This window comes from Patella vulgata, chromosome 5 (assembly GCF_932274485.2).
Source record: "Patella vulgata chromosome 5, xgPatVulg1.2, whole genome shotgun sequence".
Taxonomy (NCBI): Eukaryota; Metazoa; Mollusca; class Gastropoda; family Patellidae; genus Patella; species Patella vulgata.
This window is the reverse complement of record NC_065883.2, coordinates 4,041,376-4,057,862: the sequence shown is the minus strand read 5'-3', so window position 1 is coordinate 4,057,862 and position 16,487 is coordinate 4,041,376. Positions and strand designations below refer to the sequence as shown.

Below are 16,487 nucleotides of genomic sequence, written 5' to 3'. Positions count from 1 at the left end.
ACATATGCAATCAAGGTGCACGGATTTTTCCCCTCTATTTTGGCATTGTTTGTTTACCTCAATAATTTATTTTGAGACCTACTATTTTTCTCACTGGGGGAAAACATTTCTTAGACCAACACCGCAACATCACACAACAGAATAAGAGTGAAAAACAAGTTGACAAGTTTATTTTATACTATAGTTTTGCGTGAGGAGCTTGACGTATGCAATTTAGGCCTACAGATTGACGTAAATACGTCATTAATTCATTGAGTCGCCGATGCTTAATTTTTTAGACCGACTGCACTTATTTTGCGACCGACTACTTTTCGTCGCTGGGGGAGGGGGTGCGGGGGAGGGTATCACCCACCCAACCACCCCCACATTTACGCCCCTGTAGCTATGTCAATATAATGCTGTTATAAAAAGCTAGTAATTCTTTCTATCAACGTCAGTTACAGGTCATAGCTCAGTATATAATGTTATTATTACCATAGATTTAATAATAATGTGTTATAAAATGATAACTGCAGATAAATGTTTGATGTTTAGTGTTCTGTTAAGTCAAGTTACCTCCATATTTGGTAAGTTCAAAACACCTTGTCTAGTTCTGTCAACTCAAGTTAACTCTATATTTGGCAAGTTCAATACACGTATTTCTTGTTCTGTCAACTCAAGTTAGATCTATATTTGGTAAGTTCAATACACATTTTATTTTGTTTATTACTGGGGTCTTTTTTTTCAAAATATTTCAACGAAAGATTATTTATAATCTGATTAAAACACAGATCCTATTTCGTTTCGTTTTTTATAGTTCAAAATTTCGTTTTACATGTCTTTACTATAATTAATAGAGGCCATCGAAAGTATAAAAACAAAAGAAACGAAATATAGATCTATAATTTAATCAGATTGGATGCTTTATGTAAGATTTAGATGAAGAGCTGACAGTTCTCGCTATAATTGTTAGAAACTAGAAAATGAAAAGGAAATATGTTGAACTTTTCAGTCAAATTTCTTCATTCTAAGCTAAGTTAGGGCTGTTTGGAGAATAGTGGAGTCTCGATTATCATTAGTACCGTTGTTAAAATAGTAAACAGTAAAGTCTCGATTATCCATTGTTAATTTAATCAATAACTGCCAATCGTTTTTAAATCCGTTGAAAATCAAGATCACCCGATGATCTAGAAAGTTGATTATAATGGTCTTGTCATGTTAATAAATGCATAATTAATAATTTATATAACATTTAAGGCCTAAAAAAAACCTGTAATAGGCAGATTTAGCTCTTAAATAATGTATCTTTAATGAATAAATGAGCTATAAGTCAAGATACAACTTAAGCCGCCCGTACGTAACTTATAAGTCAAGATACACATTAATATTCCATGTCAAAGAGACCAGTGCTTGTCCTATTTCTGGTTCTCTTGTTCACAAAATGCCTGGATATTGATTCAATTTTTCAAAATTTTCTCAGGTTGTTCAGTGTTATAGCCCCTGCCCCTAAGGTTCACATAAATTTAATAACAAAATTAATAACAATCATCATATATGACATAATCTTTATGTCAACTTTATGCTTTCCGACGAGATAATGATCGGCGAACAACTAAATGTATATAGGCAATACGATCTATGTTCTGCCGGGATGCCCAGTGTTATAATATAACCAGTATTTTGTTGACATTAATAATTGTGGGGGTGTGATTGTGGGTGGCGCCCTAGATTTGGAACCGCCCCACCCCATCCCCTATTCCCAGCTTCCAGATCAGCTACTGGCCCCTAGAAAACTATCATCTGTGGTGCTCGGCCCCTGACTGCGTCACTCATATTAGGGACATGTGCATCTGTCGTTCGCAATTTTGCTAAACACCTCTCAAACAAAATCTTTATGTACGCAACTGCTGGCTATATTGTATCATATACCATTTTAAACGTTCAGTACGGAGTGCTTTACAAGACATATGACATTACATAACACAGGCCAGCTATATGTTTATATTATGGTAAGGACTAATGTGTGCCATCTGGACAACCATGGATGTCAAAAGCCGACATAAAGATATTTTAATCAATTCTGCTTTCATGTATCAAGATGACACGATAACTATCAATAATATCTGCCACTATGTAACACACTGCTACAGACCCCTACAGCTGACCCATATGTAAGACCAAAAATGACCTACTTTGTGTCGAGGGGACGTTAAGCCCCACTCCCACTCTGCCCTCTCTCTGTTTAAGTATGTACTGTTTCTTGTTTCCAGGTGCCGTTAATGTTGCTAATAATAAACCAACACGACAGAGTACTATTAATCTTGGTGTCAATACTTCAAGTTGGGCTGGATTAACAGCGTGGTGGTGTATAGATTTAAGACAGGAGTTTCATATCAACACCGTTAAAATATCAAAACCAATACACGATGGTATGTAAACTCAAATATAATTTTAGGTACCCCGAATGTGTCGCCATTCAAGAGACAACCACCGTCATTCTTGTAAAACATATTTTTTTTCATTTTCAGTGAAGCTTGTACATATATCAATTACAAGCCCAAGACTGTACAACACAGTGGACTCCTATGGCTGGCCCCGGTTCCATTCACTTGATTTGATATTTGCTGGGTCATTCATTCCATATCAACTGGACCGATGGTGGGAACATGAACCCCTCCAAAACAATTATAAAAAATATATGTTATAGTAAATCGCCTTAAACTAACAAATCCGAAATTTTACCTCTCTAGGTCAAAAACTCGCTGAGATATAGCCATTTGAAATTAGGGTGCTGAAACGGATCATAAATTCAGTTTTTTGTTCAGGTTTTCAGGCGCTTTAAACGAATGGATTAGCATCAAACTCAATGTACAATGCACAGAAATGTGAGCTTAAACCACCCGAAAACCTGAATAAAAATACTGAATTTATGATCCGTTTCAGTACCCTAATTTCCACTTGCCATATCTCAGCGAGTTTTTGACCTAGAGAGGTAAATGTTGGATTTTTTAGCTTAAGGCCATATACTAAAACATATATTTTTCATAATTTTTTGAAGGGGTTCATGTTTCCAACTTTCCGAAATTTGGTCCACTTGACATGGAATGTCCCTGCTGTTTATTTATTGCGATGTGTATATGTAGTTTGTATCTTGTCAGCAGGTGTGTCTTGTCTCTTTTATTTTGTGTGTAGTGCGGGGCTCCTGATCTTTCTATCACAGTAATCGCATGTTTTTAGCACAGATTTATGTGTCAACGATCTCGGAAGTCGCGGTGGCTGAGTGGGCGAGTGGATAAGAGGTTGGCTCGCTAACCTTGAGCTCCTGTATTCGATCCCTGTGTTGACCTAAAAAGTTCATCGGGATTTTCCGTCGTGGTTACCCCTTGTCAGTGGTGCAGGGTGAAGGGCCCGCCAAGGAACAACGTATAGTCGTTCGGTTGGGACGAAAAACCGAGGTCCCATGTAAACGTCGGCGTGCACGCAAAATTACCCTTGATAGGTGTTATTCGATATAAGAGCAGGCAGTAGCGCAAAATGTCCCTCATTGGCGTCGGAGCAGAACAACAGTAGGTCGTTAAACCTCATTTCTATTCAATCCAGTCAACTATCTCGTCTGTTCAATTAGGTCGAAATATTCTGCTAGACGGATTTGAGATGGGAATAAGTTCTAGTGGTCAGTGTGATAAAGCAGGATTTACAGCAGCTACGCCATGTTTTAAAAATAGAACATCAACAACAGATTCTGTATACACCATAGAGAGATGCAATCATCCAACAATGCCATCATTATCCGCTAGATATATTTTTATATCTGTTAAACGCACTGATGCAAGATTGGACATCTGTGAGGTTCAAGTATTTGCAGGTAAAGTTTTTGGGTTGTTTTGTTTTGTTTTTTTTTATCAATTTTACTGTTTAAGATCGTCTTATTTCACGGCCTATTATGATGATTTAATGGCGTGAGATAGAGGGGTAGCTTTCGCGTAGAAATCTTTAGCAGTAGGAGGAAACTGCAGGACCAGGAGAAATCCCACGTGGTTGTATATACAACATTTGAAGTCAAAATAAAGACCAGTATTAGGCTGATTTAGCTGCTGTAGCATGCCTCTTTAAGAAAAATAAACTTTATTGCAAAGCTGCTCCCTACAAAACCTATAAAGCTATGTTAGATTAATTGGTATGTCTATAATATATATTAACACGTGTGTATCAAATAGGTATCTTTATCAACTTTAGATAACTGTCCAGATGGTTTCTATGGTAGCAACTGTAACATACGATGTCCCACATCCTGTCTGAACAACACATGTGATAAGGTAGGAGGATCGTGTTCTCACGGTTGTCATGGTGACCATTATGGTAAAAAATGCCAGTCTACTTGTAGTAGCCATTGTAAGGATGGTAAATGTGATGATAGGACGGGGCGATGTTTTGGATGTGAAGACGGTTACTACGGTGATGCGTGTGAAGAATCCTGCTTTACCTGTAATGGTACATGTCGACAATTAGATGGCGTCTGTTTGACTGGTTGTAAAGATGGTTATTGGGGATGCAGTGACTTGTGTCTACAGACATGTTCGTATTGTAAACCAGGGGGCTGTAGAATAGAAGATGGTGTGTGTAACAACGGATGTAAAGATGGTCTGAGCAACACTAAATGTTACCAGAGTAAGCCACGTTTATAAGAGTAGGCCGTAGTGCCCCTGTCCGGGCAAATTGTCCATCATTCCATCATAACGCACTACATGGCGTATGCCCGTCTTCATTGTCCTAATCGGTGCAGAACCGTTAAATCACATTTCCTTTCATTTATTAAGGAGATAAACACTTCCTGTTTCGTTTTTAAAGAAAGTCCGCTGTCAGGGCAAAATGTCCCTCATAGCACAATGCCCATCTTCACAAGCCCATGTCGATGTACAAATGCAGGGCGTTAAACGGAATTTCATTGAATTTATTATACATTCAATATTGAAGTTAAAAATTACACGTCGATGAAATTCGGATTATATAATTGTAAGAGTTAAATCTGGCTTTGCACGGCGTTTTCCTGGCGTCAAATGTTATATAATTTATTATTTAGATATTTATTCACATGACAAGCACATATACATTTTCTCTATACCATCAGATGATTTGGATATTATGTGGATTAGCCCATTCGCACCATTTAATCGGCTAACATTAAAAAAGAAAATTGAGACTTTGTTTATTATCGTAACCATGACAGTCGAGTCTAAGCTATTCAACATAGTCACTATTATTATTTATTATTAATTTGAAGTAGTATAGCCAGAACGACCAGCTCTTGGTCTAAATCTTACATAACCTACCCGTGCTAGTTCTCATAGTTGGCAGTAGTTCCTAAAAACTGTCTCTGAGCGGACGATGTCAGCTGACAATTGGAGAATCCCGAATACCGTGCTGGCTCGAAATTCGGGATTCGCCAATAACGAAAAACGAATCAGAACGTTATCCGGGATTCGCCACTAAAACAGTCCGGTCTACATTCCATCCGACCATTTCCTCGCTACCTCCGACCCTAGGAGTAAGTGAACGTCGGATAGCAGACTAGCACGGAGACGGCAGCTTCTCAAGCGCGTAGGGTGCTGACTGGTTTGTTGGAGTACATTTGGTAGTAAGTGAACGTTGTCTGACGCCTGTTTGTCGAGCTAACAGGGCAGAAATTCTCAACCAGTGTGCCGCGAGATCTTCCTAAGTGTGCCGCGAAATTTTGAACGGCACAATAAAAAAAAATGTGAAAAGCCACTTGATCCCAATTGAGTATTCACTGGTGTCTACTGATAAGTTGTGTTTATCTTTATTTAGTTTGAGTCAAGCTATGTGTCTATGACTATTCTCTGTCTACGGTTGTATGCCGTCTATCACTTGCCATATTTCTATTTTGCAAAATTCAGATATTTTTCATATATACTGAGCGCCATGGAAAACGCATCACTTAGTTTTTCGTATAACAAAATGATCCTGTAAACATATCTTATTGTGAACAATATTCAAATGGGAACACATCAATAACAACACATTTGTACACTTATGGATGTTTAATCTGTAATCAACGGTACAAAGTCAGAGGGGTCAAAACCAAAAGTACGACACAGATGTCAGTAGCGCGTGTGTCCTCCACCGGCTCTTACGCACGCTGTGCAGCGACGTCGCATGGAATTTACCAATGTTTGAAAGAAGGCCTAGGGCAAATTGTTCAATTCTTGGACAAGAGCAGCTTCTAAAGCAGCAATGGTGTGCATCTGTGGTCTCCGATACAGACGGTGTCCAATCTCATCCCAGACATGTTCTATCGGTGCCATGTCCGGAGACATGGCTGGCCAGTCCAAGACATTGATGTTGTTAGCAGCCAGGTAGTCCATACTAAAACGGGCAGTATGCGGACGTGCATTATCCTGTTGAAAGTGCTGAAGTTGTGGGTGCGCTCGAAACATCGGAACAACAATTGGTTGCAAGACATCATCACGGTAGGCTACAGCATTAACGCGACCCCTGCAAATGTATAGGGCGGTCCGGTGATGAAATGTGAAGCCTCCCCACACCATTACACTTCCCCCACCCCATCGATTCGTTTCGAAGACGCAGCAGTCTGCAAAACGTTCCCCAAGACGTCTCCACACACGTTGACGGCCATCAGCGTGATAAAGATGAAAGCGACTCTCATCACTGAAGAGCACACTTTGCCAGTCTACTTTTCTCCATGTCTGGTGTCCTTGAGCCCATATCAAACGCCGCTGACGGTGATGATCCCTGAGGATAGCTCAAACATAAGGTCGTCGTGCACGGAGTCCTTCTTCTCTTAGACGACGTCTTACGGTGTTGGCACTTACTGGTCCTTGTCTTCCGACGACTGCTGCACCTGTTCGGGTCGCTGGGCGGAATCTTTTACGAAGATGAGTGACCCGGCTGTAGCGGTCTTTAGCCTGGCTTGTAACGCGTTGTGGACCAGGACGTTGACGGTCACGTGTTGATTCAGTAACTTGAACACGTTCCACCAACCTTACAATAGTGGACTGATGACAATTGAAGTGTCTGGCAATAGCACGTGTAGACATGCCAGCCCTGGACATTCCCATGGCTTCATTCCGTTGATTTTCAGTAAGTCTCGGCATCTCTAGCTCGATTCCTTCACATGTCCAACAACAAATTACGACAGATTGACGTTTCACAGTTCATGTACTGCACACACACAATGCTGCACGTGAATATTGGGTTTTTCATGTGCATATCGTGCGCACGGGCCGATATTTTTTGCGTTTGGGAAGCATTGTGTGAAACAATAGTTCATAGTATTGCATAATATTATACATACAAAACCACCTAGTAATAAAATATTTGGGAAAAAAAGTGATGCGTTTTCCATGGCGCTCAGTATATATATTTAGCCAAGTGTGCCGCTATTTCTTAAGGTGTTCCAAGTTTGAGAACCACTGGAATAGGGTGTTGACTGGTTTGTTGGCGTGCACTGGGCAGTGCCCTCCTGCACTCACCTGTTTTATTGTCGGATCCCGAATAACGAGTCAGTACGTTATTCGGGATTCGGAAGTAAAACAGACCGGCCTACCTTCCACCCGACCACTTCCTCGCTGTAGGGATAAGTGAACGTTGTGTGGCCGGCTAGCACGGAGACGACCGTTTGTTATGTGAATAGGGTGATAACTCGTTTGTTGGAGTGTACGGGGCAGTCCCTCCAGCAATCACCTGTTTTATTGCCGAATCTCGAATAACGTGCTGGCTCGTTATTCGGGATTTGCGAATAACGAGTCAGCTGGTTATTCGGGATTCGCCACTAAAACAGAACGATCTACTCTGCAAATGACCATTTCCTCGTTGGGTGGCCGACTAGCACGGAGACGACCGTTTGTCAAGCGAGTAGGGGTGCTGACTGGTTTGTTAGAGTGTACGGGGCAGTCATCTCCAACAATCACCTGTTTTATTGCCGAATAACGTGCTGGCCAACTAGCAAGGAGACGACCATTTGTCAAGCGAATAGTGTGTATACGGGTCTGTTGGCGTGCACGGGGTAGTCCTCTCCCACACTCACCTGTTTTATTGTCGAATCTCGAATAACGTGCTGGTTAGTTATTCCGGATTCGCGAATAACGAGCTAGCAAGTTATTCGGGATTCGTCACTAAAACAGAAGGATCTAACTTCTGGACGACTGTTTGTCAAGCGAATAGGGTTCTGACTGGTTTGTTAGAGTGCATGGGGCAGTCATCTCCAGCAATCACCTGATAAACTCATCGATCTCGTGTTTGATTACTTTTGGATAGAGTAAGTTCGGAACACTGAGAGCCGTGTTAAGGGAACTCAGTTTATCGGTGAGGGGTTGTCTTTCGGCTATGAGGCGAGCACAGTCTACTAAAAATGAGAAGGAGACACACCCGAGCCACAACCGCACCTTATACTTTTAAAGGTACGATATCTGAGCATTTCTTTCACCTTCAGCTTTGTTATTAGCCGGCAGATTTTTTCTGTTGGGATGGTTTACAGATAACTTATCATTTAAGGACTGGTCGGATCTGAATCTGTATGTGTCCAGTTCCGCAAGGGGGTTTCCCCATTCAAAGCTGACGCGTAGTATACTTGAGTTTAATATATAAGAGATCACTAGAACTCATTTACAAATATTGAATAACAATAAGGGTAAAGGATTAAACAAAAACAAAACAAGACTAGATCTGCTAAGCAGATATTAAAGCTTTCATATTCACAGTCACTGTCACATGTCATAGAAATAATATGAACAGAAAAAAAAAATCATTATAATGAGTAAAAATTTGGTGAAGTTAATTCGATTTTTCACTGGTAAATAATTAAATAGACAAGTGGCATAACTTGACCCGCATCCCATCAGCTATCCTGAAAAATGCTGGAAAAATTAAACAAGTAAATTGTGTTTAGTACTGGGTTAATTAAGACAGGCATATGCCTTTGCTATACAGGATGACATGAGGGAAATTTAGCTTGGGAGGTGTAGGCCTGCAGCCAAAATTTCTAGCAAGCTTAGAAACACAACTCCGCTACACGGTCTTCCATAAAAGAAAAACTATACATTTTTGGAAAGCTTATGATGCCAGGAAGACAAAATCTGGGAGTTCCAAGCAAAATGTTTGCAATTTATTGATTTAGGGCCAGATGAAATTCGTCAAAATTGTCAAATAAATGCTATTTGTGTACTAACAATTCTGAAGTTGACATAAAATTAAATAGTTGGTAAAACACCTCATGCCTTCATCCTTGGCAATGAACAGTTTATTGGACAGATTTTGATGTAAATAAAAATGCTCAAAACACAAATGTCATGGGTGAATAAAGAATTGTGGAAATCCATTAACGGTAAAAAAGAATTATCTCCCTTTCTGTCAAATGCCTGTAATTGATAGACTATCAGGTCTTGTATGAATCATAAGACCAGGTGTGGGCAAACAAGCCCAATAATTATTATTTTGTTTGTTGGATCTCAAGGGCCTGTTAGGGTTGGTTGTTGGATGTTTGCTCAGAAATTATCGCTTGTATGGAACATGCTAGAGTCGATTTGTAGCATATTCTAGCCAGGGGATATGTTTGACAGTAGTTGAGTGATATGCTTTTGAAATAATGGAGATCAGTAGCACTTTATAAGCATTGAACCACATGATTTTTTTCCACTAAGATAAACATTCTAAACCCACATACATGTTCCCTTTCAATTAGCCACTACAGTATTTTTACAACTGTACATGTAGCTGTGAACTACTATTTCGGATATGATTAATGGTCAAATTACAAACATACATGTAGATATAAGTTAAAAAAAATAATTGTGTATTTGGGCTGGAATGAAGGGAAAGGTTAGAAAACAGGATGAACAGTTGTGAAATTATTTATTAAAGTGAAACAATCATTGAAAATCAAAATTAAACAGTTACTCTGCACATCAAATGTCATCAAAGTTAATCTTCATTATCATCATCACTGTCACTAAATGTATTAACATCAAATTCGGTCTCTTTAACAGTTTTTTTTTCATTTTCACATTGACTACACATGCACAGGTCTGTACAAGAAAGGGGGGTTGGGATGGCCTAGAGTGCCGCGCTTCGACCTCTAGCTGGTCGGTCACCTCTGGCTTGTGGCTGTGGCTTTGATCCCAGGTGTGAGCGTATGTGGCATGGAGATAGAGGCGTCTTCTCAACCCCGTGGGTTTCCTCCGGGCACTCCGGTTTCCTCTCACTGCTAAAGACCCATACGCGCAAGCGAATTATTGAAATTCTTTTGCAGCTGCACAAGAGGGAACATCAACGCCGGATTAACCATGGTGGTGGGGAGGGGGGCTGATACCGACCGTGAAGCCCCGCAAGGGGGTCGGGTAAGGGGGTTCTCCCGCTAAGAAATTTTAATTGGAGGCCGAAAACGTGATTTCATGGCATTTCAGGCACTTGTGTCGGAGCCATTTAGAAATACCTCCCCCAGAAAAATAAAATTCTGCCACAAAATTAGCCACAATCCATGCGGGTGCTGTGAAATTTCTAGAGGAGGGAGCTGGAACCCATGAGCCCGTTAAATTCGCCACTGTAAATGAGCAGAGCTACATCAAACCTAATTTTGAGTCCCTCAGTGATAAATAACTTGATTCAAAATCGTATTATAGCCCCAACGACGATTTGATGAATGGAGACCGTAACGTTACGACAAAGTCTAACACTGTAAGTACCAAATAGTCATACGAGATATGTGCATCTCATCAAATTCAGCTTATACCATACCCACAATAATGTTACGGAGTCAGTGAGTTCAAGTTAGACAATACGCTGACCTTCCACTGACCATGCTTATAATATAAAATCTGTCAATGACAGCTGATTCATTGTTTAGTTTTTTATATGATATATTTAATATCAATAATATATGTATATGCATGCTTTATTTTACTTTACACGACCTCTAAAAATGCCCCAAATCGTAAAAATACGACTTTTTGGATTTCGATCTCCTTTTTTCGGCTACCCCGGACATTTTCAAAAAATGATACAATGATTTCACACAACAGGCCAGCTATTAGCCTCTCGATTGACAAGAGTTTCATCGCCCTCCATTCATTATAACCAATGTCATCGTGCCCTAAAGAATCAACAAATCAGCTTGCTTATCTCTGCTTACCCTAGGCAAAAAATGCTCATCTTTGAACTCAATCATGACATTGACCTAGTGAACGCCTACACCAAGTTTGAACATTCTAGCTTAATTAGAAGGAGAGTTCTTGTGTTCCAAAGTCCCGGCCCTTCAAATTGCTTCTATTTTTCATTTTCAATTCAAAATGGTGACCATCACGTGACCGAAATCAAAATTCTGATCCGATAGATTTTTAGGCATTCCTTCCAGGATTCCGAAAATATGACGCCCGAGTCTGTAAGTAAAATAGCAAAAAAGCCTTTTTGATTTTTCACGTTTAAAGATGGTGGCACTTCCGGTTCGATCGACAAACTCCATATTTTGTGTACGAATCAGTAATTACTTGTCTAGTATCGAATTTTTTTTTTAGATCATTCTGACCTATATTTCGACGATTTTTTTGAAAAATTTGATCCTTAATTTCACCAAGGGGAGATAATTTAGAAAATTTCCAAGGACATCATTGAAGTCGCATTGGCAAGATCTACTAATATTCTAAATTTCACGAAAATCGCACAACTATTAAAGAAGTTGTCAAATTGGTAATAACTTCCGGTTCGAAATGACAGCGACGAATTTTCGAAATGCCAAAATCCGAAATTGCAGATTTGAAGTAAATGTTTCAAGATACTCAAAGAAAAAAGAATTAGTAAAATAGGTCAAATAGTCACAAAGTTACAGCATTGTAGGTCAAATGCATTCCTTCGTAAAATTCGGTGATTTCGGATTCGTAAAACGTTTTGAAAATATATTTAATCAACAGCCACCACCCATTTTTGGGGGGATAGGTAAAAGTTTCAGAACGATCCTATGGTTAGATTCTGAGAAATCCGATTTGTGGACAAAACACAAAAAAAAAATAACAATAATAATCTTAACAGAAACAATAAGCTTTCATATGTAATATGAAAGCTTAATAATAGGTTTTACAGTCCAGGCAAAGAATAATATTAACTAATTATGAATACCTTCAAAGGGAGCCATTGGATGAAAACATGTTATAGTTAATGAGGTTATAAAGATAAGACCATTACCAAAATATAGATAACACTAATAATTAAAAATACAAGCACCGCATTGCCCAATCTCAGATGACTAAATAAACAATATAGGGATAAATAGGTGTGAGCAGGCTGGTTATGACAAAAATAATAAACAGTAAAAGATTTTTAAAAAGTCCCAACAAAAACAAGATCATAGGCTTACGAATTAAATAGTCCAGGAAAAGAATAACATTAAACTAATTATGACGACCTTCAAAGGAAGACATTGGGTGAAAACATGTTACGGTTAGTGAGGTGATACAGATGAGACCATTACCAAAATATAGAAATATAAACATTAGAAATACAAGCACCATATTGCCCAATCTCAGATTGCTAAATAAACAAGATAGGTGATTGATGTGAATAGTAGGCTAATAGTGAGAAACATATTTAGTAATGAAGACAGTTTATAATACTTGTAGAGAAAAGTCATTTGAAACAAGGGATTATAACCTTTTAAGTTGTATCATTCATTATGATAGCATGATCATATGCCCTTGACATGTGAAGCCCAGCGTCCCTGTTCAGTTCTGGTGAATGTCTTCTACTGTTAATGGCTTCCAGGATTTTCCTAGTTTTCTTATTCTGTTGGTTGGATGTTATAATCTTCACCTCGTTCCACTGGACACAATAACAATCCTTCTAATTACGCTAGAATGTTCAGAATTGGTGTATGTGCTCATTAAGTGAATGCCTTAATGGGGTTCGAAGATGAGCGTTTGTTGCTTATGGTAAGCAGAGATAAGCAATTTGATTGGTTGATGCTTTGGGAAACGATAACTTTGCCGAGAGTGGTGAAACTGTGTGTATAGTTCCATCACATCAATACCTTGACTAAGTTCGATAATGAGCATTTTCAGCTCAGGATAAGCAGAGCGATAAACAATTTGATTTGAGATCGATATAAATGGATCTCATGGAGTAATAGTAGTGAAACGTCAATATCTTCACAAGTCTTTTAGGTGAATGGCTTAACAGTTTTAATCAGGCGCATTTTCTACTAACGCTAAGCAGGGATATTTGATTGGCTGAGACTTTCGAACACAATAACTTTGGTTCTAATTGGGTGAGAGCTATGAAACTCCAACTATAGATTTATGTTATCAATACCCCGACTAAGTTCAAAGATGAGTGAAATGAAATGAAATGAAATGGGGTTTAACGTCCTACTGTTCTGCTCCAAACTGGGCTAATGAAGACGGGCATACGCCATACAGTGTGCTATGGGGGAAATTTTGCCCGGACAGCGGCACTACGGCCTACTCTTATATCGAATTCCAACTGTCAAGGGATATTTTACGTGCACGCCAATGTGTACACGGGACCTCGGTTTTTCGTTCCATCCGAACGACTAGACAGCTGTCCTTGTCAGGCCCTCCGTCCTGCATCACTGACAAGGGGGAACCACGCCGGAAAATCTGGATGAACTTTCTCAGCCAATGCAGGGATCGAACACCCGACCTCCAGGCTAGCGAACCAGCGTCTTACCCACGTGATCCCCGTCGAAGATGAGAATTCTCTATAAAGGATAAGTAGCGATAAGCAATTTGATTTGTCAACTTTGATTCTAATTGATGGAGAGTGATGAAACATAGTGTACAGATTCCCTACCAGGTACTTCAAACCCGTGACTGAATTTGACCGTGCTTAGACTAAGTATAGACATCAGTTTGATTGCTCAATATTTTTGAAAAATTAATCAGTATGTGTCATCTTTTTATTTTGGTATTTCGGCGGGGAACACCATTCCCCCCCCCCCCTTGCTCGTTTTTAATCAGAAGTGCACGAGAAATAATTATTTTTTATGTCACTAAGTCGTGCCACTTTGTTTTAGATGCTGGATGCGCTGGATGTGGACCTCTACCCCACAAACTAAATGCATTTGTAGAAAACTCGCAAGCAATGCATCCTGTTGGTGCTAACCGTAACTACACATGTATTAAGGGTGCTTATGTAAAGGGATCACCATTTGCTCATTGCCTACCATCTGGTGAATGGGATATTCAATCATTTACATGTAAAATTGGTAAGTCACCATTATGTACACTTTAGTCAAAATATAATATTATGGCGACAATCATTAGCTTTTATATAACCTTGTTATTAACACGCTAACGTCAACGCTAGATGATCTCCCGGGTTGGATTGATTCGGATTAACACTAGGTCCATTAGGTTTCTCCGCTCGAGCCGCACAGATCGATGAAACTTCAATTCATCATATCTTTGTAAATACTGAATGGAATTGAACAATTGTGCTGATATTCCCATTAGAGATTTATCTTTCACTATAGTTTGTAAGGGATTTCTATTGCTCTAAATGACACACCGGGTCTTTCAATCAAACAGGGACAATTGAAATAAACGTTTACATGTAAGCGGGCATCCACTCTGCAGATCAAATCAACTTAAAGTAAAGAGCCCCTATTTTAGAAAAAAAACTATATCATACCGGTGTAATCTTTCAGTGTCATAAATTATAGATCTGACAACATGTTAGTATTTTATGATTACGATGATTATTATTGTAGCCAGGACATGTCACGACGCTCACAAACTGGGAATACCAGTTTCACCCTCTGTAGTTATTAGACCCGATGTGAAACAGTCGCCTTTAACTGTGTCTTGTGAGGTTTCAGACAATGGTGTTTATACAGTTATAGGTAATATTTTTAAAAACCTTACATGTTATGAGTTGTAGTAGATTCAGATAATAGAACATATGTAACATGCTTCATGTTATTGTGTAGGTCATGGTGTTATAATATCGGTCATGATGTAACACGCTATGTGTTATAGGATAGGTCACGATGTAGCTAATAGAACATGTGTAACATGTTATGTAATATATGTTATAGGTCATGGAGCTAAGAGAACATATGTACATGGTTATGAAACAATAAGAAGTTATAATGGCAGTATCAACTACAACATTGATCTTCAACAAGTTATAAACATAGTTGATGCATCGGCTGAATGTGAACAATTCATTAAATTTGAATGTTTCCATGTTGAGACATTCAGTTCTGTTGGTTTATCCACACGAACTGGCCAACTAGCTACTTATTTAATGGGAGGTGTCAAGGGTCAGATGGGCTGCGCATGCCATATCAGTAAGACGTGTGTTGATGGTTTGAAGTGCAACTGTGACAAGAATGATGATAGATTGCGAGTTGACGAAGGGTATATTCGATATAAGGAAGATTTGCCGATAACCGCCGTTTTAGTTGGCGATACGGGTAGGTATATCTTCAATTGTTAATACAGTGTATAATGAGGGGAATTTACCCATACAGCGGTGCTACGGCCTACTCTTATTTCGAATTCCAAGCGCCAAGGAATCACACACCAATGTGAAAAAAATAAAATGAAATGATGTTTAATGGCAGGTCAGCACCGGTCGGGCTATATTGCGCCAAACATATAGTGAATTTAACGAGACCCCCCCCCCCCCCTCTCTCTCTCTCAATGTTATTTTGTTTATATTTTGCCAGGGAACGATAAAGAGTACGCATATTATACCGTGGGTAATCTGAGGTGCAAGGGTTAGGTAGGTGTAATTATATATGTTTAGTTTTATCAAACCATGTCTGATCGAAGGCGCAGAGAAATATGCCATTACCGGTATTAAGACGAAAGCGAGTGGCAAGATATTTGAGGATATTTATTTCACTCTCCGGTTTAAAACTATTTTATCCTTTGTTTTTGCTAGGCAGATACAAATCAATATTAGATATTTCCATTTTGTTTTATTGTAGGTAAGCAAAGATGAAGACCCGTGTTTATTCGTAAGACGTTAAAATCTGAAGATTTTCTAATTAATTGTAACTCAATCGATTAAATGAAATGTATTTAAACTCTAATTAATTGTAATTCACTCGATTAAATGAAATGAACCCTATAATCATACTATCTGTAAATGATGAGCAAAAATAAATTTCTGTATAATAAATTAATTAATGATAGTATATCTCTGATCCTAGGTCTACCCCCCCCCCCCCCTTGACTTACTGCCTTTTTAGCCTTACTTATTGAACCACCTCCTCCCCAGAGATATATTGCAGATTTCAGCGAATATTGCCCTAAAAACTGCTTCAATTACATACACATTAAAATCTCATATTTTACGCCTTGCAGTTTTCAACGAATTATGCTTTAAAAAAACTTCAACACGCCTTGAACAGCTTCCCGAGCAAGTAAATATTTATCATTGTCTTGGCAATAAAATAGTGATAAATTAACGCAAAAGTAGGGGGTGGGGGTGGACCCACGACACTTGACAAATAT

At 39.0% G+C, this 16,487-nt stretch overlaps 1 protein-coding gene across 3 annotated transcripts; it reads left to right on the top strand.

Moving 5' to 3' along the window:
* The first annotated feature begins 432 nt into the window (after window positions 1–432).
* LOC126822602 (multiple epidermal growth factor-like domains protein 6) lies at window positions 433–16,156 on the top strand. 3 transcript variants are annotated; one of them, XM_056101496.1, is made up of 9 exons: window positions 433–566; window positions 2,250–2,408; window positions 3,605–3,844; window positions 4,216–4,647; window positions 14,036–14,227; window positions 14,732–14,863; window positions 15,059–15,439; window positions 15,695–15,750; window positions 15,959–16,156. In XM_056101496.1, the coding sequence occupies exons 1-8, from the start codon at window positions 491–493 to the stop codon at window positions 15,748–15,750; spliced, it is 1,668 nt and encodes a 555-aa protein (XP_055957471.1). In that variant the 5' UTR covers window positions 433–490; the 3' UTR covers window positions 15,959–16,156. The 3 variants fall into 3 exon arrangements, with proteins under 3 accessions (XP_055957471.1, XP_055957472.1, XP_050407533.2); XM_056101497.1 differs by lacking the exon at window positions 14,732–14,863; XM_050551576.2 differs by lacking the exons at window positions 3,605–3,844; window positions 4,216–4,647.
* The last annotated feature ends 331 nt before the right edge of the window (window positions 16,157–16,487 follow it).